At 50.7% G+C, this 27,523-nt stretch overlaps 1 protein-coding gene across 1 annotated transcript; it reads right to left on the minus strand.

Annotated features, from left to right (window-relative positions):
* Positions 1-510: 510 nt before the first annotated feature.
* On the minus strand, positions 511-27,317 carry LOC119163638 (uncharacterized). The gene is made up of 3 exons (XM_037415677.2): positions 27,179-27,317; positions 24,029-25,456; positions 511-1,869 (listed from the first exon to the last, which is right to left on the minus strand). The coding sequence occupies exons 2-3, from the start codon at positions 25,356-25,358 to the stop codon at positions 959-961; spliced, it is 2,241 nt and encodes a 746-aa protein (XP_037271574.2). The 5' UTR covers positions 25,359-25,456; positions 27,179-27,317; the 3' UTR covers positions 511-958.
* Positions 27,318-27,523: the final 206 nt, after the last annotated feature.

Genomic DNA, 27,523 nt, shown 5'->3' on the forward strand with positions numbered 1-27,523 from the left:
ACCCTGCCAATCAATTTAGGCAGCTGTGCGCCAGAGTAGAGCAAAGCTAAACTTAAAAACCAACAGACAACATATACAAGACACGAACACCACAGAACACGTACCACATGAGGACTAGCTGTTTTCAACAGTGACGCACCAAACCTGCACCTTTTTTTTTTCCCTTGTTCAGGTTCCCTGAAATCCAAAGTATTGGCTGCATCTCCTTTCCTCTACAAACAATACACATATGCCAAAACAGTTCCTCAAAAAGAAATTTCCGAATTCTACAAAACCAATCCTGTTCTGCCAACTGCTTTCCATCATCTCTCCAACTCTAAAAAAAAAAGCTGTACTTTAAATCACAGTCAACACACAGCCAATACCTGGTTAAAGAGATAAAAAAATGCAAGTAGGGTGCGAAGAGCTCACTCCTGCGCCCGCTTAAAAAAAGATAACTTAAAAAGCCGCGAGCTGGTTTTAACACCCCTACTTGAATGCAACATTCCTATGTTGATGCAAGAAAGAAAGTTACCCGTGCTACAAAACTCTGCACAGCCAGCCAGCCAGCTAGGAAGTCATTTTCACAGTTACAACGCAGGTTTATAACAGGGAGGGCTAGCACAGATATGGCCACCGCACAGAAGAGCATTCAATAACTAGCCCCTCCAGCACGCACCGTGAAAGTCTTCAGCATCAAATTTTGCAGAGGGGCCGGCATTTAGTTCTGGTAAGAGTTCAGATGCTTGCACACTGCGGGGCAATGAGGCATGCGAACTCCGGTCCATTACCACTGAATAGGCACCGATGCGGGCAAAGCTCCAGGTTGGCAAGGACAGAGGTCCGACTGTGAGCCTCAAGACAGGCGAGCATGGGACCCAGGTGAAGCATGGGACAGTGAAACACTGCAGTCTGTGACTACACATGGGACAAAACTCACTGTCGAGGCTTTGCGTCAACACCTCAGAGTTCCGCTCGCTTAGCGCCTGCTGTAGCGTATCCGTTGCTGTTGCTGATACTGCTGCTGGAGCTGGTACTGCTGCTGCAGCTGGGCGAGCTTTCGCCGGAGCATGTGGTGGCGGTGCTGTTCGTGCTTGTAAACTTTCTCCTGCTGGTACGCCTCGCTCGTGAGCTTTAGCGCGTACGAGGCAGCCTCGCGAAGGATGGTCACTTTGGCCGCCTTCTTGTTGTCGTACAGGCAGGGCACCCGGACCCTCAGGTCCTGGAAGGCCAGGCGGAGGTCATCCCGACGCTTTCGCTCCATGGTATTGTGCTCGTTGCGCCTGACGCTGGGGGGCAGCTGGGACAGCGGGTGGTGGCCGCGCCGAATCGGGCACGACGGCGCGCCGAAACCAGCGCCGTCGGCGTTGTGGTCGCGCCTGGACCGCTTAGGATGAGCCAGCAGGGAGCCGTGAAGTTGATGCTGGGACGCCTGGTGGTGGTACTGGCGGGAACGCTTTCGCTTGCCACCCACTGGAGACGTGGCGTGGGCGGAGACGTTCGGGGACCCGGCACCGCGACGTCGTCTCCGGGACGCCTGGTCGTGCAGGGCCTTGTGCGAGGGCGTAACGACGCGGCCGCTGGACGTGATGCGGGAGGCAACAGGAGTCACCGTGGACGACCGGGGCTGGCCCCGGACGCCGGCGCACCGGATCGCGGTGGCACCGTTGGCCGGAAGCGCGAGAACGGCGGGAGCGTTGCCGTGCCGCTGGTGGCGCTCTCCGGAGACGGTGACGACGTCGATCTCTTCGTCGTCGTCGTCGTCATCGTCTTCATCATCATCGTCATCATCATCCTCGTCGTCATCATCGTCATCGTGCTGCTCGACAGACTGCTGGCGCTCCTCCTCGTCCTCATCATCGTCATCATCATCGTCGTCGTCGTCGTCATCTGCAGCAGACAAAAGACGCGGACAATGAGGCGGGGGCACCCAAGAATGCCAAAGGCGAAACTTGAGGTCGCGAAATCAGCAACCGCACTACGCCCTTTTGCTCCCCGATGGCTGCGGAAACGAACCAATACTTACTGAACCAGGTATGACAAAATCAATACAAAGGTAAAAAAAGCACGGTGACATCATATCATAACCTACTGTGGCCCGAGACAGCACGACAAAATGCGCAGAGCGTTAACGGAGCAAAGCAGGTTCAGAAACCATACGGGACCACCAGGCTAGGATCCTAAACCGAGGTTGAACGACCTTCAGGCTAAAAATCGCTACCAGGCCGCACCGGCGGCGTTGTTGGCAGGGACGCAAGGACTGACTAGCTCGCGCAGTTGCCGACGAGAGAATGCGTCCCGTGACACCAGAGGAACGAACAAAAAGGGGACACTGAAAGCCAGTGAGTTAGGAGTTCGGCGGCTACAGACCAAGAGTACCAAAATCCAATGCACTAGAACAGTAGGCACGCCGCACCCCAGCTTATACAGCCACACTGTGCGAGGGTTTGCTCATTCAGCAAACTGGACTTGCGCAACGCTAAACTAAGCTGAGCGACAATTCAGTTGCAACGGGCAACAACGCCAGGCAATGAGGCGCGTCATGTCCACGAAGTGAATGCTGATGTTTGGGCAAAGCAGTGTGCATCTGATCACGTATCGAGGCCTGTTTGGTTCTGGTTAACAGCCTTTTCTTTTGGTCTTGTTAGCCTTTTGTTGAGTCATAAGCTTTAGTTGATGGACGAGTAAATGTCCGTGTTTCTCCGCTGTTGCGGTCTTATTTCATTTGTTCTGGTTAACAGCCTTCCGAGAAAATCTTCGTTGTTCACGGATGACCGTTCCTACGTGCGCTGTAGACGCCGGGCGACTGCTTACGGACGGAGGAACATTGTGCGCTCGCATAGGTTGTTAGCGAGGCACAGCGCAAAAGGGACGAGGAAGGCCCTGACACAAACACACACACACACACACACACACACACACACACACACACACACACACACACACACTACTCCTCGACTTGTCGGTTCGCTACTCGCTCGCTACGGAAATGAACGCGGCGGAGGATGCTAGAACCGAAGTGGCAGAAACACAAGAAGCCTGCAGTTCGGGAAAAGGACACGGGCCGCGAGTACGACTAAAGAGGATGAGGGGGGGGGGGGATCTGTTTCGGTTCCATGACGCATGCATGACCACTAAGATTAATGAATAGTGCGTAACAAAGTAAAAAGCTGGCTGACAGTCCTGAAGGCCTTTGAACACGGATGTGCGGTACCCGAGTTTCCGAACCAACGTGTGTAACTTATCGCTATTGCATTACAACATATTACAGCATTACAACATATTACAGCATTACAACAACCCCCCCCCCCCAAGACCCCACCAGCACTGTCCTTCACCCAAGCTTCAGCAGTGCTCTCACCTTCCCTCAGCCGCTATGCTACACTGGTTTACAACCCCCCCCCCCCTCCCCCAACCCCCCGCAAAAAAAATCCTGCCGACGACCATGCCAGCAAAGTCTAATTTGACTAGTTAGGGTGATCGATGCCACAACGGAACAACAGCTGAAAGAGAAAAATCGGGTAGTAGCACGTCGTAAAACTGCCGCCGGACGGCGAAGCTTCAAGCTCGCAAGCGTAAGCGATTGGCTAGCTAGACCGCGTGTTGTCGTGAATCAGCACTCAGTAACACGGATCGCCATTATGACGGCCATTTTGTTTCACTTGCATATCCACTAGCCCTACAAAGCCACGTGGCCTGCGTGACAAAATTACGACAATGCGCCTCAATTCGACGAGTGCCCGGAAATAGCAAAACTCGTTGCTCCGGGAAATGCGCATCAGGCCCCTTTATTAGGGGACGACACCGTAACCTTTCAGACACTTAGAAGTGTGGCAGCTAGGGCTAGTTGCTATGACATTCTCGCGCTACAACTATCGTCTTTCAGACACGCTTCGAGAAGGCGCATCCCGACTCTACCGCTCATTAGAGACGTCGACTGACGCCTGATCCGTGACGAGGATCGTGTCATCGACACGAGACGTGTTACTAGTCACTACTGCGGTACAAGTTAGCACTATATTTTAACGCTTTCGTGTTGACGTATACCGTAGAGAAAAGGCGACCGAAATACCGAACAAAAACTATCGTTTAACTTCGTCGTAGGGCAAGAAAATGTGTCGGCAAAGAGCAAAGTATTCTTTGGAGAAAGGTTAAAAAAAACGAAGAAATAAAACGTGGTCGCGCTATGTCGAGTGACACTTGACAACAGCTTTGACGACAGCTGCACGTAGTAAGTCAGGCCTTTCAAACGACACCCCCTCCCCCACCCCCCATCGACCCACCGGTGAAGTTCGGCCTGCCGACAGCAGCGACGTGAATGCAGAGAAATTGACGAGCGTTGAACACACTGACGAAAAATCCATCGCGACCTCGATTGGTACTCGGAAAGTACGAAAACAAAAGGCAGCCAACGACATCCAGGGCGAAGCCCTCTGGCTCACTAGGGAATCGTAACGGTCCCTATATTTTGCACAAAGTCGATCTCACCGAATTTGTGGAAGCCACGCACACGCTAATGTTCGTCACGTTACCATTGTCTGTGTGTGTGTTGCGTCTACGCTGTGGTGCGTGTTTTATGAGCTTGTGTTGCAATATGCGCGACAATATTACACTCCCACGTTTAGTGCATACGTAAGCGACACTTATTCTGGGCGCGACTTAACACGCGTTGAGTTGTCGCACGCTGAAATACGTTGGTCGGCAGCTGAACGCGAAAGCAACTGACGCGATAACTCACAAGAGTGGAAGCTTGGGCTCGTTGGTGCATAGTCATATTTGCAAGATTGTTTCAGCGCGCGAACAAAGGAAAAAGGACAGGGCAGACAGAAACAGCGCTCTTTCTGTCTACCCTGTCCTTTTTCCTTTGTTCGCGCGCTGAAACAATCTTGCACATATGATGCGATAAGTATAGTTCATGATTAGCGTCGCATATTATACCGCGCGTACGCGGTGAACGGTGGGGGGAAGCGACATCGGAAATACCTTGAAGCATTTCCTCAAGCGCTGTGTGTACGCGATGTTTTAAAATCGAGCAACACCACACCTACCCAACCCCCACAGCCGATCCGATTAACTAAGCTGGTCCACGATCCTACAAAGTCAAATCTCAACAACTTCGAAGCGAGAGAGGGTGTGGCGAGTTCCTACCCGGCAACGGTAGGAACTAGTTTTGTTTATCGAACCCGAAGAAAGGGTGCGGTCAAAAAAACAAGTCGCAACAAGAAACCCGAACTAAACTGGACGGGCAACTCGACTCCGATAAGTAATATACTACAACACAAGCTCAATCGGCGGCGGCCAACCCTAAAGCAGGGTGCGGACGAAACGCGCGACTACGGTACCAGACATGGTAATGGAGTGACCAGACGAGGATGTACACACAAAACGAACAGCGTCGAAACGCGGGCAAAAAACGAATACACGGATGAGCAACTCAAGGGGGGGGGGGGGAAGGGGGAGGAGAAGCGGGTCGTAGAAGATATCTCTGGCTCGGGAAATGAAGCGGCAGCTTCGCTAATCGGTCATACGACCACACCCACCAATGGCGCGAACATGTATAAAACGACTCCTACGACGAAGGCGGGGGGGGGGGGGGAGCCAATTGCACACTGCAAAAGAACAAAAAAAAAAGCAGCGATTTCGAAGAGCGATAGGAACAGGAGCAAGCTTGAATGAAGAGTAAACGTCAGTGATAACCGGAATAAAACAGCAAGCAAACGAAAAAAAAAAAGACCAGAAAACAGAAAGAAGGTAAATGTAGAGAGATGAAAGGTGCGCGGCCACCAAGTAAGGGCGCCCGCAAATGGGGGGAATACGCATGCGCACAAACCACACACAAACGAAAAAAAGCACGCGGAGCAAGAGCATTTTGTAGGAAGATAGCTGCGGAAAGTAATTTTGTCGTTGCGCATGCACTGTCAAGAAAAGCCTGCCCGAGGTGTGTTGGCGAAAAAAAAAAAGAGGGACGGGATGAGAAGGGGGGGGAAGGGGCTGAAGATGCCCGCCTAATCAAGGATGCGGAATGATGGCGCAAAAACGCGAAAGTGCGATTAAAAATGCGCGATCAAGAGATGCCTCCTCTCCACACCTTCCTGCAGACATCGAGAAGCAATCTGGCCGAGAGAGATCCGGCGGGATTAAGGTAAACAAGACAAAAGCCGTCCTCGGCTAGTGGATGGACGACTCGTAGAGGCGAGATGTCCTTGCACGAAGCTTTACGCATCCAGCTCACGCGCCTGGATAAGATGATGCGCTAATGGAGCGCGCGAAGGAGGGACAACAGGAACAGACTTACGTTACACGAAGCAAAAAAAAAAAGCAAGCGAACGAACCACACACCGTCGACTCCAGACGGTGCGCAATTTAGTAATGAACTCATTCCATCAACATCGTCCGAAAAAACCAAGGCAACTGATAGACATACATTCCGAAAAACCCTGTAGGCTTTCCTGTCTAATTCGGTCTAACCAAAGCTGCTGAGAGAATGCGCTGAAGAATTCACTTTTTGGCGCGGGGTGAATAACCCGTACTCTCGCGATGCCCCTTCCGTGTGGTCGAATGTGAATTCGAAGTGAATTGTAGCGGCCTCCCAAGACATCAATAAACAAGTACAAAAGTAGTAGTAGTAGTAGTAGCGGTAGTCAAAGGAGGCGCCCTTCAGACGTCTGCAATTTGGCCAATGAGCTATTATTACTAATAACATCAACTTATCCCGTTCAACTTCCAAGTTCTGGCAATAACGGCCCACAAATTTGCTCAAACGTGTCAGTGGCAGCTTTCACATCTTCGAGCAAACAGGCGTTGTCGCATCGTTCACTGATCGCTCTTGCTGCAAACTAATACTTAGTTTCGTTTCTTCAGCTAAATTTGTCGAGCACAAACAACCGAAAGAAAACAATAACACAGTGCGATGTATCGGCTTCGCCCCAACGTTCGAACCGATTGTATTCACTAGAGGTGTTCGTTAGACTTCAAAAACAGGTTTCGAAATCTCGCACTACCATTTAGAGACGAACACCGCTTGCAAAAAAAATTGGAAAGGACGGACCCGCCTCACGCTATCAAGAAAAAAAAAGGGGGGGGGGGCAGAAAAAAAACAGCCGCACCGTAATATCTAAACAGAGAGCGAGTTTCGGGTTCGGCAGGTAGCATCAACGAGAAGGGAAAAGAAGCGGTAGCAACAAAACTCCACAAACAAGCGGGCTAGACTGCGATCATGTCGAAACTTGCCCCGCAGACCATTCGCTCTAGCAATATATATTAGATACGATGAAAGGAGACGGAAAACGCGAATAAAAGGGACCCTCGTTGCGCGGAGTTCTCTATCCGGGGTGAAACCAAGGCGAATACTCCACCCCTCCTCCGATGCAGGGACCATTTCCCCCCTCACCACTTTCTTCCTTGGCGCAAGAGAACAGAACAGCCTCGCTTTAAAAAACCCAACTACATACACACAGACACAAGCACGCACACACAAGAATGCGCGGGAGAAAGGCCCAGCTTTCGGCGCAGGAGCTCGGTCAAACAAGACTATCCGCACGTGAAGGCATGCGATTCAGCCTCCAGCTATGGCCGAGAGGGGGCGCTAGGTTAAGTAAGGGTGGAAGGAAGGGGAGGCTAAGAGAGCCAGCGCAGGGATATCGAGGCTTCCTCCCAACAAGGGCGGTTGCCGGGGGGAGGCTTCGCATACTACTACCTGACACTGCTTAGTACTGTGCAGTGGTGGGATCTGCGCCAAGCAGCGCGCTGCGCGAACTAAAATCTGGAAGCAGTGCGTTGACGGCCGATTGATATGTGGCGTTTAGCGTCCCAAACCCACCACATGATTATGAGAGACGCCGTAGTGGAGTGCCCAAAAAATTTCGATCACCTGGTTGTTCTTTAACGTGCGCCCAAATCTGAGCACACGGGCCTAGAGCATGCGCGTTTACGGCTAGATGCTGGATGGTTTACAAACACCTTAGGGGGGCTCTAGGGAGCGGTAATGGAGGTTTTAGAAAGGTACGGAAACACGTTACGGAAATACGACACGGTTCATTTCCGTGCGCACGTATACAATGGTCGCGCATGCGCACTCGTCAGCCGGTTCCGTGTTGCCGCCTTTCCGTAACGTGTTTCCGTAGCTTGCTAAAAACCTTTATTATGTCGCGAGGAAGACGCGGAAACGAGAGGGACCGGTGCCACTCCGGACTAAATAAACGATCTACAGTCATTGAGTTTCAATGGGAGCAAAAATAAACCGACATGCAATCGTTCGTTAGCTGTCAAGGAGCAGACCCCTCCCTTGCATGCCCCCCTCCTGCTAATTGAAGTTCAAAAACGCACCCCGCCCCCCCTCCAAACACTTCGCCATCTATCAAACTGGCTAGATAGAGCATACTCCTTTAAGTAAAATGAAATCCCGGTCGACGGTCTGTGCATGCACACACTTCACTGCGATCCACTGCAAGCGAACGGGATGCAATCACGCACACCAGCCACGAGAACCTATGCTGCACCGAATTAAGCAGAAATTGAGAAGAGAGGTTGCGAGAAATGAGGCTCAGGCGGCCGACACCACCCCTCCCGGCGAAAATCTGATCGGGACGCCTGCCTGCCTACTGGGCGCGCGTAGCACGCAATGGCTGCACCTTACATCGGTTCGTATTTCAGTAAAAAGTAAAAAATGAAAAAAAAACGACTCCAATAAATAAATGACGCGCCCCATTCACTGCGTTACGTTCCCCACGCATTCAACTATTCCTTCACAAACACTAACCTCTATTCAAGCTAAAATCTCTTTAGGAATCGGTCCCTCTTACACGGACCGCTTGTTAACGCTTTTCGACATCCTCTCAACCAGCCGAAACATTCGCTCAAGAAAAAAAAAAAAAGACGGACACTAAAACCCAAACGCACCTTTCGAATTCGATAAAGCGAATAATAACAGCACCGGCGCGGTGCAGAAGAAAGAAAAGCCTTACGGGGCGGGCACACAAAGGTAACGACAAAGACCTCGCACTTGCTGCGTGCCCTCGCGTCGATTGTGAGTGCGCGCGCGTGTGTAATTTGATGTATATGTTTTGACGCACATGAAGTGCATATGCATAATAGATACTAGACTCATCCGTTCGCGCCCTAGAGGGCCGTCAAAGGTGAACCCGGGGTCCCCGACCCTTCATGAACGGTCATGTCAGTCCGAAAAAAATGAAAAAAAAAAAACACGGCGAGGGTGAGACTGGATCAACGATCAGGGCCACACGCAAAGCTACTAACCTACACAAGACAAAAAAATACCAGCGAGGACTGGCGCCAAGTTCCAACAAGCACCGCCAGATGGCGCCACCATCCCGCGCTGCAACGTGCAGGCAACGCAGCCAAGCTTAGCGGCGGGCCTTTCCATGCTCGGCTCGCTGTTCAAAAGGGTGGTTCGCGTTGCGCTGCCGCGTTAGCTTTCACTTCCCTCCCTCTTAACGTGCTCCTTCTCTGGTTGCGCTACGTTGTCGAAACCATGCGGAGATGGCGGGACCCGTTAGTGATGTGCCAATCGTCGCCAGGAAGGGGTCGCCATGGAGCACGGAAACGGGACGCTTTGAAGAAGGCCCGGAACGCACATGCCCCACGCTTTGGTAGTCTCGTGAATAACCCCGGATGTTCCGAAACCGGCAAGCAGCAAGAACTGAACGCACGGCATACGACACGTGCCTGATGGAGACTTGCTAAAATAAGACCAAAAAGGCGAATAAGGTGCTGCATGAACGAAAGGACGGACGAAGTCGCGGAACACTGCAGCCGACTTCGGCAAGCGTGCATACCGTACTCGATCACAGCCTAACTAAAAAATGTGTGCATGAGTAATCGACATTCTGGACAACACCCCTCACTCCCCCTTTTCCGTGTGAAACGAAGTCTAGCCCGATGACATGCGCGATCGTGTCAGCTTCCCGTACTGAACTTTTTTAACATTGTCGTAAGACAGCCTAAAACCAGTCACCATATGAGCAAAATAGAAATGGTCACGCTCTTACCACGTTGAAACCCAGGGGTGTGTACCACATTCAACGATTGTGTTCACTTCGGCAAAAAAACGTCACGGAAGGAAGACGTCAAGAGAAACGCAGCGAGTGAACGTGGCGGCGCCCTAATTACTACTACTACTACTACTACTACTCGCGTTCCTCGCACCCACGCAACTCGGAACGCTGAACGACGCCCGCGCGAGGTGCACAGCGCATCTTTACACACAATACCAGCTCAACCACATCCGGTCACGCAAGTGCGAGCAGCGTGACGTAATCGGCGGTAACGCGCGCGCCTACCCTGGAAGCAGCAGCTGCACCGACTGTGTGTGTGTGTGAATGGGGAATCAAAAGCGCAAACTATAAATGCTCCTCGGCGCGCAGATGTCCGTCACCGAAGCGTTCAAAACCAGAGACGGAAACCTAGCGCGACGCACGATAAACAGCTTGAACGAGGAAATGGCCAAACGCAGCGCAGTTACTACGGGAAACTCGCTATACACGACGCGGTCTTGCAAGGAACGTTCGAGGAACGCTTCCCATACCAAGACATGAGGCGCAAGCAAACCTCTGCGCGTACCTGGTCAGTTTTGTTTTGATATCTCTATAGGATCGCGCAATGCTCCCTGCTAACGTTTCCCTTGCATCAACAATGCAACGTTAAACGACGACTAACCTTGTATAAACACAAACGATCAGGTTGCGGTATATGCCAAACAACTGATCGCCATTAAACGCGCAATCGAGTGTGCATTAGTTATTGGGAAACTGCCCCTATCGATACACATACCAAGCGCACGTTTTTTTATTACTTTATTTGGGGGCCGAACTTAGACACGATGAGCCGTGCTCACCGCGAGCGACACCGCAGTCGTCACAACAACAGTGCGAGCTAACGGGACCTTGAACTCTAACGGAACATTCGTTCAGTATACCATGTGCCGTCCGCGCTCAATGCACTGACCTTCCACGTCAACTAGCCTAACTGAGAATCCTTGTCAATAACCAGACGCGTCTTGCCTTGAAAACACGCGCAAGCAGCATAGACACTGCGAGTTTATGGCACAACCCCCCTCCCTCCTCCACCCGAGGAAATTAAGGCCGGGCCGTAGTAGAGGAAGTCGGCGCATCGCACAGCAGGTAGGTAACGCCGCGCGCGGCCTTGAAAACACGCGGCGTGCCCCCTTTCTTTTACAGCGTGACGAGGCGGCGGTTTGTAAAGATATAAATAACCGCACAATCACAATACAGCATACGAGTGGGTGATGCAAACATTCGCAAGCGCTCGAGGAAGCCAGAACACTGCTGGTTCCTTGACGCTATCTATATCTCCATGTAGCACGTTAGAAGAGTCGGTGCAACCAACCACCTTAAGTCCTGGTTGCGAGGCGCACATAAGAGGACGCTAACACTAGAAACGTGGGTGATGAGTAAGGAAGTGCCTTGCGTAAGGCGCGGATGAAATCGGGCGCTGCTTTGCGCCTGACCTCTTCTTAGTCGAGTAATGCAGAAGGGAAAAAAAAATGGCCGCGGATCTGCGTGCTTCCCTGCAAATGTCGAAAGACAATAGCTCAATACGGCTTTTTTTTTCCATTTTACGTGCACGACGTCACATTTTCAGCGCAGCCTACGAAACACTACGGATTTCGAATTGCGTATCTATGTATTTTATAGTAAAGGAAAGCACCACCTAATAGTTAGGTATTGATGCTGTACCTCAGACATGCGTATTATTTACATTTTGATCGCCAATGTACAGAAGTAATAACGCAGCCACCAGTTCAAGATGGCTGGGCGTTCAGCAAGGGCTGAAACTTTTGTCGGGGGAGGGGGCTGAACCATGATTGATTGATTTGTGGGGTTTAACGTGGATGTTGTGTTCTGTCGCAATGTTCTGTTGGATTGTAATTGATGTTCACTGTCTGTGAGAATAAATTTCTCTAAACAAAACCACGCTATGATTCTCAGGCACACCGTAGTGGAGGGCTCCGGAAATTTCGACCACCTGGGGTTCTTTAACGTGCACCCAAATCTGAGCACACGGGCCTACAACATTACCGGCTCCATCGGATATGCAGCTGCCGCAGCCGGGATTCGATCCCGCGACCTGCGAGGCAGCAGCCGAGTACCTTAGCCCGGTGACTTGACCATCGGGGCGGGGCTGAACTATGTGACAGAGCAAGTCGTATCTTGAAGAGAATACACTAGTTAAACTAGAAATCAGTATTGGGAGCGTACAAACACATTTACGCAAACGTACTCCATAGGGGAGGAGAGGGCAACAAGGTTTATTTGCTAGCCTTCGAAAGGAAAGGCGCTAACGAGAGTACCTTACCTAGTCGACTCTAGGGCGACCACTTTCGCCACGCGAAGGGTGACACTTACTTTGCGTCCAGAAAGAAAATGAGTTTTTTTTTATTTTTTCAGTATTGGATTGAAACGCCAGGGTCGACTTCAGGTAGCGAAAACTTTGAAGAAAGCTCGCGAACCATTCAACTGAGTTCGGAGCAAAGGATTAGTAGCTAAACAGACAAAATTAACAGAAGAACGCGAGCCGCGAAGCCGACAAAAAAAAAAAATAAACGACGGCTCCGCACAAGGCAAACCGACTCGCGCGAACGAACCCGAACAATGCGGCGACCGGCGCATTGCGAACAGAAAAAAAAAAAAAAGCCCGCACTAAGCGGAGGGCGACATTATGCGGCAGACGGGGTAGCTCCTATCCCTAGACTGAAATTCGAACGTCCGGGTCTGGTAAAAACAATAACACGGCGCTGCCGGCTTGTATACACGGGGGAGCCCCGACGATGACGCAATGGCGCGCCGACAAACCGATTAAGACACAAAGCGTTGAAATCGGACAACGAACGCGACAAAAATGGCGGTTCAACTGAAATTGCTTAACACGAAAAAAAAAAAACACCGAAATTCCTAAAATTCAAGTTCGTGAATAGTAGGGTGCGATTACCAGCGTTAACAGGCCGGGAACGAGACAGCAGATAGTTATTTTTTTTTTCTAGCGCTTCGCTTCTTACACAGTTGAGCAATGGAATTTACTACCAGGTGAATTAGGTCATTGCCAGCAGAGGCATTTTTGAATAAACTGACCCAATTCTTGCGGTGTATAACACAAGCAGTCTCATATTGTAATGTTCACGATTCCTAAATGTTGCAATGAGTTCGCGTAGAAAAAAAATATTTTGATGCACGTGCAATGTATAACTCCCTCCTACGAAAGACGGATTGGGCTGGAGTGTGCATAAATATATACGGTTCGTCAGGGTAGGTAAACAAACATGAACACAGAAAGAAAACATGCGCCACTTAGGCCTTCTCGAAAGTACGTGCCCAAGCATTTTGGGCTCGAGTAATCACTCGAGCCCCGAAAATAGCCCACTACGAATCCAGAGGATAATCCGTTCAATATAAGAGCGCGTGGGCGATGTGCCGCGGAACACCCACACTACTCCACGCCGACGAGCCAAAAATAGAGCCCCGTATTCGTCAAAGGAGCGCTTTTTTCGGGCCGCGGCGGGACAAAGTATAAAGACAACGAAAAAAAAATCGCGTTATAGATTTGGTTCCGCCGTGTCACACACAACTGGGGAGCATGGGGCGTACGCGGCGAAGTTGCGCGTGGGTGTTCAGGAACCCAACAGGTATGTTCTAAGAAAACGAAAAAAGATTCCTAGAACCCTACCACCCACATTCTTGTAACCGGGTACGACGAAAAGTGAGAACAGAATTCAAAATTCAAGCAACGGTAGTGCTGCGCGAGAAAGAAAAAAAAATATGCGAGAAGTCATTCATAATCACTAATGTCGGCACTTCCGATTCCGCAGGAAGGTAGACTCGATTTTCTATGAGGCGGCAGTCAATATTTGAAAGGGGGAAAAAAAAACTATAACACACTGGCCGCGAGCAACCTCAACTAAATTCCATGATTAAAAACTAACTACAAAATTGCTTTCTACAGTTAAGCTGTAGCACCTCTTGATGAGAAACTCGGTAGCTGTAGTAAATCACAAAACTGAACAAAAGTCTCCAGAAGTCCGTGTTAACACAATCAGCGTCAGCAGAAGGGGAGCGGGGCAAACGCACAGGAGCGGAGTAAATCCCACAGCAAGGCAAGATAACGTGCGTGGTTAATTAAAAGTTACATACCGAGACTCGAAGACGTAAGGCGAAGGCGTGATGCGAACAGGTGACGCAAAAACTTGGCATTCAATGTAGGCACACTCGCGGCAGACTCCATTTTCGTGGCTCTCGCAAGCGAAATGACCTCGGAGCGACGACGGTTGGGGAAGCCAAACGACAGGCGGGTGAGCGGGGCAGGATTCCCTACCAAGCAAGGTGGTTCCATTATGAACAACCCCCTCCCCCGTTTTTTTTTTTTTTAAGGCACGGGGGCCACTTCATGGGATGCAAGGTGGTGGCTCGTAGCAGACGGTTCCGTGAACGAGCGTTTGGTGACAGCTCGTAGCACCAGTGCGAGCCGGGGGGGAAGGGGCAACCGCCTCACCCCCATGCACTCCCCAAATCTCTAGAAGCCTATTCACGAGTACGGTCGTCCAGCCATTCTTTCCCCATAGCTCCACTACCCAGACATCCCCTGAACCCAACCTCACCTGCCTTCGAGCAACGGCCGCCGAACAAGGTGAAAGAAAGGCCCCTCTGGATAGAGGGAGGCTTCGAAAAGGAATTCCCAAGCCACAAAACTAAATCCGCGCAGTGCAGTAAAGACTACCGACAGTGAGAGAGAGAGAAGAAAAAAAGAGCTACGCGAACTGCACGGAAATGCTTCGCGGAAAAAAAGAAAATAGAAGCGTGCATTAGACGGGTTCTCGTTATAGAAATGAACTGAATAGCTCCTGGGGCTCAACTCTACTGCACGTAATTAGAGATACCGCGAAAGGCGACAACGAATGAGACGGGAGGGATTAGAAGGCGAGCAAAAGGGGTAAACGCACCGGACTAACAAGCAGTGAACCGAGAAGCCATCAGCTGCGCTTTCTCGGGGGGAGTGGAGTATTTGAACGATGGGTGGTGGTTGTTGGACGTCTGCGGAGGCAAGTGAAGAAACTACGAACCCGCACCCCCCCCTCTTTCCCAACCGCTGGCGCACTTCCTAGAATGAATCAAACAGCGCCGATCAGCTAGATAAACGCTCACAGTGAAAGGAAGACGACGGGGGAAGCAGGCGGCAAGCTTCGAAGGAGTGGAAACAGGCTTAGATGACTAAAAAGCGAGCGATACCTCGGGAGAGAGAGAGAGAAGGGTGTTCAGAAGCGCGGACGAGTTGCGAGAGACAGGTGAACCGCATTCCACAGAAGCAACTCCCATTCCCCCCCCCCTCCCCAAGGCGGCCCCCGTTCTACGGAAGTCAGCGTAGAACGGCGGTAAGAAAAGCAAACCAGACCGGTCAGGCGTAGAACGTGGTCCGTCTGCTACGAGTAGCAGACGAAAACACGCGCCTGATCCATCCAATCCATTCGTCTCGCAGTAGTCTGCGTCAATGGAGGAGCGATTGAAATTCCTTCGCACAGGTGTTTCAGCGAGGGGGGTCATGCGCACATGACCGAGATAGCGCTCAAACAATGCAAAAAATGTTCCGAAGGGAGTGGGGTCGAAGGAGTTCCAGTGAACTATTGCAACCTGCCTACGGTCAAGCGCTGCCCTTTAAAATAACAATAAGCGTGATTGCTCGGAGAGACGGCGAAAAATGCATTAACCCACTGCGTGCGCTAGTTAATAAACTCCGCGGAACGCTGCCAGGCTGTTGAGGACTATCAGTGCTTCGTCTGCCACTGAACACTTCTTGGCGTCAGAAAAGGCAAATAGAAAGACACACACAAATGAAATCATCTGTCAACCACATAAAAAAAAAACAAAAAACGCTACTGATTCCAGGCGCAACGACATGGAACGAGACGCCGCGGCGTCTAGTCGCGACTTTGTTCAAGCGAGCTTTGTTTTTCAAATTTTTCTTAAGAGCGTTGACTGACGCGAGTCGGCACCCCTTGTCGCCTACAGAGAAATAACTGACTGCTCAGCAATACGGGAAAACGGGGTGCTCCTCATCGAGCACACCAAAACAGTGCCGCTCCCGATGATTAAACACGGGTCAAACGAGAAGAAATGTCATCCTAGGGTTTGTCACCAACGATAAGCAGCGCTTAGACTCTTCCCAGCGAGGGAAAAAAAAAAAGAAATCAGGAGTGTCCTAGACATCCGTCACATCCTTGTTTTTAAAAAAAAAATCAACAGCGTCACCAGCGTGATTGTCCATCTTATCACCCGGAACCACAAAAACGCTTTCAACGGACGATAAACGGCAGCTACAAAACCGAAATCGGGGTGGCGCGAACTCGAGAAAGAAGGTCACGACATCACTTTCTCGAGCTTTGTTTTGTTTCTGCTTTGGTGTTTCGCAGATGAGATAACGAGGCAACCCCCAGACGCGACCCAGACAGAACTCCGGGAACGAGATACACTAAATCGACGAAAGCGACAACCCCGCAAGGCGGAAGACATGTTTAAAGTGAACAGTAAACTCGGACACAGTAGTAGTAGTAGCTCTAATAGTGCTAACAGTAGTAGCATTAATACAAGCAGCAAGAACCCGCACCCCTCCCTCCCGAAAGAAAAACTTCTATATCACATATTGTGCATATTGTAGGAGAGCCTTAAGGAGAATCACAGCAGGCTTCATTGGGCGCTGCCTTTCATTCGAGCAAGAAACAAGGCCTCGAAAATCCCTTCCTGCAGACGTGTTTTATATTTCATACAGTGCTCGAAATACGCACATGTCCTGTACGCGCGCTGCTTAAACGGTCAGCGCTGATGACATCTCGTTCACGTGCATGTTGCGCTGTTTCAATCTGCGTCACAACAAAACTAGCCCAAGAACAAGTAACAACACAAAGAAAGCCTAGGATAGCCCATTCATGCGGCGTATGTACAAAAAAGAACGAGCGAGTGATTGGCGAAAGCTATAGCCCCGTCTACTCTTTACTACATGTCTGCCGTCGCAGCAACAGCCGTAGCCCCACAGCGTGGGTAGTTTTGAAACTAGTATGACCTACAATAAGGGGGGGGGGGGGGAGGGGCTGTTAACGGAAGAGAGCGGTACCCGAATGACTAGCAGCTGACACATCCACCTCCCCCCCTGCGAAGCCAGCAGGCAGCGCCATAACAAACCGGCTACACAAGATTTCCGCGTCAGTGATTCATCGGCGACGTAGTTCGTCGTCAGCCATACGCGCCACGTTGGTCGGCGCCCTTTTCTGAGTGGGTAGGTAGGTAGGTCCGGGAAATGCGCAATGAATGAAAAAAAAAAAAAAATAGAACACGCCCTTATGGCTTGGCCGTGGTAAGACAAAGAACGGAAAAAAAAAAAACGCGGAAGCGAACAACTCGAGACGGGAGGTCGACGGGGTTACGCGCGTACAACGAAACAACGCTGACGCCCAGAATGACGTCACCTCGTCAGGCGACGTTTCAAGACGCCCACGTGCACACACAAACAAACGTGAGAGGGCGCCAGGAAGCACTTTTGAAGAGGCGGAAGATGTCCGTTTATTTTGTTTCATCAGAGACGGAGAGCGTGACGTTTGCAAACTATTGCGCCAAACTATTAGAGCCAAGTGGGTCACCTCCGCTGTTGGAGTGAACAAATCGATCATGTGTGCCTCATCATTTTGTACATTTATTTTGTTGGTGCGCACGCTATGCGTCATCCATTGCTGTCGTGAGGGGCCAGTCACCTAGCAAGGCTACACGCACAGCATTAGCTCTTTAGTTGTAGGTTGTTTCATTACCAAGTGAAAAATAATTATCCAATTTATGGAGAAAAGAAAATTAGAAAGTGCTAAGCAAATTATCTACGCAACAAAACTCGGGTACGCGTTTATTATCGCCGTTTTTAAGTTGAGTAACGATAACAGCAGTAATTAGCGGTGTTCTACGTGCGCCAACCACTAATTATTAGCCATACCACAAAGTAGGATTCCACACTAATTTTAACAAGCGGGATAATTTTTTTTAAGAACGTCTAAAACTAAGCGCACAAACAGGCAAAGGGGCAGACCATGCCATATAAAACGAAAAAGGATTAACAGAAATATTTTTCTGCTCTAATATGCGGATGCAGGGCGTTTTTCTCGTCATTTATACCAGCCAACGAAAAAAAAACTAGCAAAAGTACACTCAAAATGCTATTCCGGCAACTCCGCGGAAATGCGAAGCTCGTTGGCTACTGATTTGCATATGCGTCGTACGTCGACACCGGCGTCTACAGTTAATAAAAAAAAAACGACCCGGCCCTGAAATGAAGATGTACACAGCACATTAGACACGTCACGGGTATAGGCTACAAACCGCACCGAAGGCGAAAGCTCAAAATCGCAGGAAGCGGTGACACGGTCCGATGCAAGCAGAATGAATCAAACGGCCAACTAACTTTCGCATTTCGAGTACGCCGGCATTGTGTGTATATATGTGTAAAAGGCCGCAGGAAGGGTGGGACGGACAGTGCTCAACAGCCCTTGACCAACGACAACCGAGAATGCCACCGCTAATCACGTAGTAGTGGTTAAAACGTACATTTTCGCCACGGAAAAGTATTACGACGCGCAACGCAAAAAGAAAGGGCGACAGCATTGCACGCACGTTTCGTCAGTTTTCAGTAAGAGCAGAGCAGGCATAACTATTCGATCGTCGTATGAACGACCTCGCGAATATTGATTTGTGGGGTTTAACGTCCCAAAACCACGATATGATTATGAGAGACGCCGTAGTGGAGGGCTCCGGAAATTTTGACCACCTGGGGTTCTTTAACGTGCACCCAAATCTGAGCACACGGGCCTCGACATTTCCGCCTCCATCGGAAATGCAGCCGCCGCAGCCGGGATTTGACCTCGCGAATATTAAATAAATTCGTGGGCGAAGACTCAAATTTTAAAAAAAAAGAAAACCAAGCTCGAGTACAAAGCCCGGCTTTGTTCGAGGAACGCAACAACAATAGAGAAGACTGGTGGTTGGTTCTCTTTGCTCTTTCAAAAGCTTAAATATCCGAGTCGTGTCACCGACACCACAGGGAAAAAGTGCACAGTGTTATTTTCCGTATATGTGGTGATCGTGAGACTGCATTTTATGCGAGCAGTGTTCACGTGACTAAACTATATTGCGTCAATGCACTTCGCGAATATGTCCTAACTGCTACGGCTTGATTGACACTCCGACTCGTCCCTAGCTGCTCTTATACGTACTCGTCTTCAGTGCTACGACTTCCACAAAGCCTTTATTCTAAGAATGACCTTGCAGAGTTATAAGCACTAACATCCAAGCGTCAAACACAAAATATTGCTCAGGCACTTCGCCGAATTAACTGCCGTCAAATCAAAACAGCAATCCGCTAACGCCCACCCTTCGATACGCTTGTCACACTCCTTGAAAGAAAGGAAGAAAAAAAAAAAGGCTTGCCGACAACGCGACGCATTCCTGGAAAAGGCGCGAACGAATGCGTAACTCCCAGCGGAGAGAAAGCTAGCGGTCAAACCAATGACAACCTCTGAACGACCCTGACGAAAGAAGTCAAGGACCTCTCTTTACTCCACTTTTTGACACCAAAAGAGGAGTGAAAATAACCACAAAACTTAAAAGAGGCTAAGTTCATCATCACGCACAAATACGCAGAAGGCACTCCTCCCCCCACTTTTTTGTATCCCTTTCCCCACCAAACACGGCAATGCGGCACGGCACCCAAACCCTCGGAGGTCGTCTACCGCCGCAGCCAAACACACACACAGCCCTAGAAAAGTCCGGTGCCTCCCCCCCACACACAAAAAAAAAGAGAAAAAGAAGGTGAAGGACCTCAGCGCTGCCAGCGCCCGAAACACTGCAACCTTCAATCGATCGCGCCAGAACCCCGGGTCGGAGCTGGCGGCGTCTGGAGCCCGGGGTGTCCGGACGGAACCCCGGGCTTTGAGGAAGAGGAAAGCAGCGCCCGTTCACCCTTTCCCCCCAAAGCTTCCTTCCGAAGTTGTCCTCTTCCGAGAAGGAAAGAAAAGCCGGCGCGCTGCGCTCACAACTCTTTCCGCCAGCACAGCCTCGCAACGTCAGCGACGCGACGCCACGTTAGGAAGGTGAGAGAGGCGGTGCGGAGGAGAGGCAGAGAGACGCGAAGCAAACGCATCCAAACGAAAGCGCAACGCCCTCTCGCCCTGCCGGCGCTTCGGTCGGCGGCGACCTTGGTGCGCAAAAAGCGTCGCGCCGGGCTGGCCTAGCCAGCGCCCGCTCGGGTCTTTAACCAGCGGCGTGGGCTTTGCACCCCCCTTCTCTTGCTCCGTCTGTCCTCTCTCAAAGAACAAAGGAGGCGAAACGCAGCAAGATTGACAACGAAAGAAATGGGACTAAACACGCATAACACACACCAAGCAGAAAGAAAGGAATCCAGAAACGCCGACACGCTTCTCCTACCACTCCAGCACACCAGACGGCGTCTGGTGGGAAGGGAAGGCAGGCGTGGTGGACGACTTGAAAGTCGTCTGCTGCACGACCACCACGCGGGGCTCGCGTCGGTCGTCCTCTCCTTCGCCATCGTGTACGACCAGACCAGACGATGGCGGCCTTTGGGAGGGTGGGAGAGACGCCGGTAGGTTCAATGGCACGTTCTCGCAGGCCGAGAAGCACGGCTAGCCGACCGACCAACACACACAAACGTGTACGCGTTTGTTGAAGCGGCGGTGTAGCGCCGTGCAGAGAACGGCCCCTTGGAAGGCGGCGGCAAAGTCTACGAGAAAGCGTGCGAAGTGTAACGGGGGGAGGGAGATAGCACAGTTTCCTAAAATTAACTAGCGGGGACTGTGGCGCAACGACCGTTCAGCGACCATGGGAATCATGGGTACGACACGAATTAAGCCAGTCTTCGTGCTTGCTGGTGGCGAACGCACTGGTGGCTTCGGTTATTGCTCCGTTTTAGTTTCGTTTCAAAGGAAAGAACAAACCGTTTTTCACTTCGTGACCCCATTTGAAGTGATAAACCTAAAAAAAAAAAAAAGATTGAGGCGATGAATAGTAACTGCCGAATATTTGCCGGTTGTTTCGTGACAAAGCAGGTTCAAGCCACACGACGCCAGAACGAACTTAAAGTACGAAGACTAGGCAAATCCCTATGCTCGCTGAAGCGCCATGCGTTGCCGCTCCCATAGACAATAGCGCCGCAGTTCCTTCTAGTGAATATTTAGGAAACTATGGGGGATAGGGGCACAAGATTCTTCTGGCTGCGCAAGATAACGTTACTATCCTTGCCAAAGTGCTGTGCTAGAACTGGCGTCACTCTTTGCGTACAACGGCAACATTGTCATCAGGGGGCAGGTTGCACTGCCACTTCATTACCCTTAGCGGGAGGAGCGCGAGGTCACGACGGTATCCATAACGAAGGGGTCAAGGTCACGCAACGTTATCCTTAGCGGAAGGATCGCAACACCTTCAGCTAACGGGGTTCAACGACAGGTGCACAAGGGAGAGAGGGGGGAGGCCACCTACGCAGACGGTTTAGTAACGTTACACCATACGTGAGGTCATACGAGAGGAAATTTGTCAATATAGAACTCTAAGAACCAAGGGCAAGCTTGAGGGCTACAAACGTCTACCCAGTTGTGAAAGGAAAAAAAATAAAAACTGTGCTCGTGTAAAATATAGAAATGAATGATGCCCGTAGCCAGCCAAGGAAAGTGAAGATTAATATTTTGAAGTTAGGCAATATTGAAGAATTAACTGTCGAGACAAAAAGTAATCGGGCACAGCAAGCGGTAGCGCAGGTAAAAACGAAAAAACGGGGCATTTCTGCGCTACAACGCTATGGCCGGTATATAAAAAAAAGGAAACTGCTTGCCTAACGGAGGTGGAATCGATTGAACAGTCATCCATTTTGTCGCGGAAAGCGAGCGACTACGCAGTTTTCGCTGTTGCGTAGCAATGGCTTTAAGTAAGCGCAATACCGACGGATGAGGTAGTCACTACGTTAGGACTGTCAAAGACGTAATCAAGCCCACACAAGCAGTCTAAGCGCAGTGACGACATCACGTCGCGAAGTTACCGGAAAACCGACGCTATATACTCCAGTCGCCAGAAGACCGAGTCAGCTCGCCTTAATATATGCTATATGCAAAACAAATTTGCCGGACGGCAGATTGCTTTTAGGATGAAGTGCCCTGACGCCAAGTTTTTTTATGAAACATCCTTCTATTCCATAACGCAACCGTAACACTGTCGACACGTTAGTCGCTGAAGCATGCCATGGCAACCTCCGATAGCGCGCGGAAAAAAAGAACAAGAAAAAGCGCGCGAAAGGAGCAGTTGGCGCCAACTGCGTAGCTCGCTAGCGAGGCAGCCGGAAAGAAAAAGCGCGCGAAGAGCAGACCACACGCCGCGAAGGAAATCGCAAGACAAGAAAACGCAGTTTTTATCAGCCAGGATGTGCGAGAAACCCGGACGCGAGGAAACGTTAAGTATTATCTAAGACACTTCGCAAGGATGTGTGTCAAGAGACCACGTCAATAACCATAACGCAAACACAGAAGACGCCCTGGCCAGTTCAGCGTAGGAGAAAAAAATCTGGCTTCATTCACACGAAGCTCCAGGTGGCGAAAGAACGCAACTGGCTGGCTAGCACACGAGACGCTTAGGTGGGCGTGCTTCGCTTGAAGTATGATGGAGACCGTACTTCAGATTGGTTGAGAATCAAGTCAATGAGCGCCCCGCCGCCACATTGTGCATAGTTGTTAGACGCCACGTAACTGCGCTCACAAACAAAAGATGCCGCGAGTCAAAGCGTGCAGAACACCTGGTAAACGTAACTACGAACAATAGTCATTCCGAAAAATGGACGCTTGAAGATTTAAAGCACGCTATAGATCACCCTTTCGCCAATAATACGTTCACGAAAGGTCTAGGAGGGATGACACAGGAACAGCAACAAATACTTTAGAGCACACTCTTAACACATAAATCACTGTCCGGCAAACACAGCAACACAAGCACGGCAAACACAGCAACACAAGTGCACTTTCTGCAGAATGCGAGACGCCGCCGCATAAATCGACGTATAGGTGCGATTTTTTTTCTTACTATTACCGATTAGAGCGGCGCAAAGTACGAGGTAACGCGATGCGAAAGAATCTCTTGCTGCGAAACGAGCGAATGATAACGGCGCTGTTATCGCACCTACGCACTTAGCGAGGCCAAGAGGGAACACGCCACAGTTGGCGCCACGATCATACCCGAAAGCATGCGGAACGCGTAAGATGAAACCATTGGCCTGATCCCTATGTAATTGCGCAGACGGCTCTAACAAGAAATACTTAGATTAACGGTGTAAAAAAATTGCACGGAAGGGCCTAGCTGGGAACGCGAACTGCACAAATTTTGCTTTGAATTGACTTCTTCAACGTTCATATTGTATCCGGGTTCGACTTGCGCAGGTTAAGGCATACTGTGTAGGTCAACCTATAAATAACGTACAGGGTAATTTTAAAGGTACATCAAATTCTAGATTTGTGGCTTTTAAGCGTACGAGATTTCAGAGAGAACGCAAACATCAAAGTTGAGTTTTCCGGTCAGCTTTCTCACTGATTGACAATGAATCAAGTTTGAATAAATTAAAATAAGCAAGGTCAATCGACAGCGTCTCAGACGTAGATTTCGGATCAGTTGAAAAAATAATTACGGTACGATAACAGCAGTACGAGTCGAAATGTGTCACGTCGATACCTCAATCTGAGAATAATACTGTAGTTGAATTTCAGTGTTATTTTATCATGAATTAGGAAGAAAAAAAGGTCAAATTTTAATATAGAAGTTCAGCGTCTAACTGTCAGTGGCACACCAGATTTTAAAACTTATCGTTTCACAGACGAGCTCCATATTTGAGCCGTTGCGCCCTTCAAAAGATTTACACGTGTAAAGTTCCAGTTAACCTAGGTTTTACGCTAGAAGTAGAATTAAACAAACGTAGAAGGAAAAAAAATACACGAGGTGAAAACGCTTACCGGATTCAGACGGTGTATCCGACATGACCATGCCACCACCGCGTTGCCAGCTGCCGTTGTGTGAACGGTACAGTGTGAGCTGTCCCACGCTGGCAGACCCATTGCTCGCGCCTCTAGAGGTCGCCGACGACGTGGAAGAAGACTGCTGCGAGACGGCCTTCGGGGAGTCGGGCGGCGTCGGGGGCGCCGAAGAGGTGGCCTGGTGGTACGAGTGGTCACTCAGGGGCGTGTAGCTCAGCACCGAACTGGGATCCACGCACTGACCGGCAACCAGGGCGTCGTCGCAGACCGCGGAGGCACCACAACCGGAAGAAGCCACCGTAGAAGTGGTCTTCGACGTGGAGGTGGCGGCAGCGGGAGTGACGGTAGCGGGTGCAGTCTCTGTCGCTTTGGCCGCGGGCGACATCAGAGGAATCCGCATGTCCAGGACGTCGTCGGGGGACCGAGGGGTCATGGCAGACGCCGGAGACATGACCAGCTCTTCGAACGGCGAACAAGAGAGCAGAGAGGACACGGACATCTTTTCGCGGGCCGCCTTCTGCTTGCAGTCGTCGGTGCACTGTCCAGACCACATGCAGTCGTGGAGCAGCTGGTGTACGGGTTCGTCCTCCAACTGGGCTCCGGGATAGCCGGGGTACCAGCCAGCCACTGGAAGAGGAGATGAGGACACCACCGGACTCTCGGCGACCAAGTCCTCTACGTCGTCTTCGATGGTGTCTTCCGAAGAGGTAGACGTGCCGCCTACGAGGACAGAGTTGAGAGCCGCGTCGTCGTTCAGGAGCCTCTCGATGAAGTCGTCGTGTTCGAAGAGAATGTTACAGATGACCTCCTGCTCCTCCGGAGACGGTAATACCTCGGAGGAGAAGTCCGCCGCCTCCAACTCGTCCATCTCGAAATGGGACCAGGCCTCGCTGAATGCACCGTCACTGAAGTCGACGCTGCTGGCGTCGTGAACAAGGCTTACCAGGCCACTACCTCGGACAGAAGTCGTCGTGGAGCCTTCGCCGTCGCTGCCAGAAGAGGACGAGTCGGACCGGTCGGGAGACCTGGGAGGCGTGGGCAGCAGCTCACAGCAGAGGTCCTTACGAGAAGACTGGTAGTCTTCTAGCTTGCCGGCGCCAGGAGGGGCAGCACTGCTGGACTTCTGGTAGCCGTTGAGGTACTTGGCGGCAATCTCTTCGGCTTCGTCCGGGGCTGTACTGCGGCGCACGGGTGCATACGTCCCGCAGGTCACTGCGTGGAAGGGCACCGCATCGTCGTACATCATGTGACCAGTGCTGCTGCCAGCCGTAAAATGCCTCAACGTGTCCAGCGCCGACGAGAGAATCATCGTGGCCGACGAGCGGTTCTTAGCGTCACTGCCAGCGTTCCAAGAACATCCGAACGACAGCAGGTTCGCCGACGTTGCCACCGACGGCTGCAACTGGCCTGCGAACGGGAAGCCAACAGACAGGCGGGCCCGACGCGTAAGATACCTCGCCCACAATGGCTAACAGGCAGCACACAGATATTAATTGTAGGGGTGCGTGCGGTGTCACGTCCCAAAACCACGGAAATCCAGACCAGCAATGGTCTTTTATGCGTGCACCTAAATCTGGGCACACCAGCCTCGGGCATTTTTTCGCCACCATCGAAAATCCCGCCGGAATTAGATCACGTGACCTTCGAGTCGGCAGCAGAGCACCACGACTACTAGGCCACCGTGGCGGGCGTATTTAGGGAACGTTAACTTCTAGTGTTGTAGTAATTCTGACGCGGATGTAAAGTTGACTTAACGCCGCGAGCAAGGATCGAACCGGAAACCAACGCAAAACCATTCTCGCTCGTTCAGTTTCGAGGCATCTGAACGACGGGTTCTTCGTTAAGAGGCATCTATGGGGCGTCACACCACCACTTGAATATTTCGCTAAAAATGAGGGGGGGGGGGGGGGTATTTGCAGCGCGACATCATTAGCGGCAAAAGCACAACGGGCAAGAAATAGGGAGCAATGCGGTAATACTGTAAGGTACTCCCGCAACTTACTAATGATTAATATCGTAACGACTGAGTCCAAATACCACGGTACGATCCCGAAAAGAGCCATAGCGGAGGGCTCCGTAAATTTCGACAGTCTGGAGCTGTAAAGCGGAATTAAATCTAGGAGCACTCACCCCTAGCATTTCAGCCTCTTGACGAGATGCGGCTGGGATTCAGTACCGCGAGCATTACGACCACAACGGTATGTGGTACGCAATAAATATATGGATTCAAATATGCGCGCGCATCAGCACAGCCTTGAACCAAAGTATCGGCGCGTAGTTTCGCGACAAGACAAATCAGTTTCGATAATCTGAGATTACGGTTAAAACGTAATCTCGGAAACGGATAAACACGAAGACTACGCTTAAGTGCAGATATACCGGTAAATTCGTGGAGTTGAACTAGCGCAACAACTAATTAAAACGCACGGATTCAGCAGTTGGCTCAACTATATGAAACGATTACAACTGAGGAAAAAAAAAACACGGTCAAGATTCGAAACTTGGCGAGCAGGTGCGGCTAAACAAAGAGCTAATCTGAGAACCTCAAGTCTCAATCGAACACTCACAAAATGTATTCATAGATAACAGTAAACGCGAAAAAAAATATAAAAGAAAATAGAACGCGTCGGACACGACCGCGCTAACTGACCTATATCTAAACTAAACTTCAGACAACAACAAAAAAAAAAGCAGAAGCGACAAGCGAAACTAACCCAGGGCGCCAACATACGGCGCGAATGTCCAGCCTGCGACGCTGACGCCGGCGTCCGCCCACTTTCTTGAAATCCCACCTAGCAACGCCGGCATACTTCCGAAAACGTCGAAACCTACGACAAGTGCCAACACGGTCCTGCCGACGTGACAACTTGAAACGCCACCTCGCAGATCATACGTGGAACTTTATACACGCGAAACGCCACCAAGTATGCCGAACCGGCGAAACGCCGCATACCTGAGGCGCGAGTTACATGCCAGCGTCAGCGGCCGACGCCGCCATGCCGGCGCCAACCATTTAAATGTCATTCATTCCCCGCCGGCGCTCTTTTCTTTTTTATCCGGCTCGCGCGACAGCGCGCGAGGAAAGTTTAAACATGCGACAACCGCGTCCCCGGGCACTTTCACACTTACCTAGTAGAGACTCCGTAATCCGTTCGGAAAAGAAAATCCCAGTGGAGGACGCTTAATTCCAAACGGGTATCCAATGCATGGCACGCCACAAGACACAACACACACAACCCACTCGGGCGAGCGTACGCACAGCTCTGTGTGCAGGCGCGCGCCGTCGCGACGCTTTTGTAGGGGGCCGACACCCCAGCGTTTCGGCAGGTTGCGCATATAAGCTAGTAAACAAGGACACGCCCAGAAAGACACCACACCTAGTTTATTATAACTATTTGACAATATTCGTTACAAATTTTTAACCTGTAATTGCGTATTTCACGGCTAAATCGCAAAGAACCGGGTGGAACTATT

Source organism: Rhipicephalus microplus, chromosome 9, assembly GCF_043290135.1.
Source record: "Rhipicephalus microplus isolate Deutch F79 chromosome 9, USDA_Rmic, whole genome shotgun sequence".
Taxonomy (NCBI): Eukaryota; Metazoa; Arthropoda; class Arachnida; order Ixodida; family Ixodidae; genus Rhipicephalus; species Rhipicephalus microplus.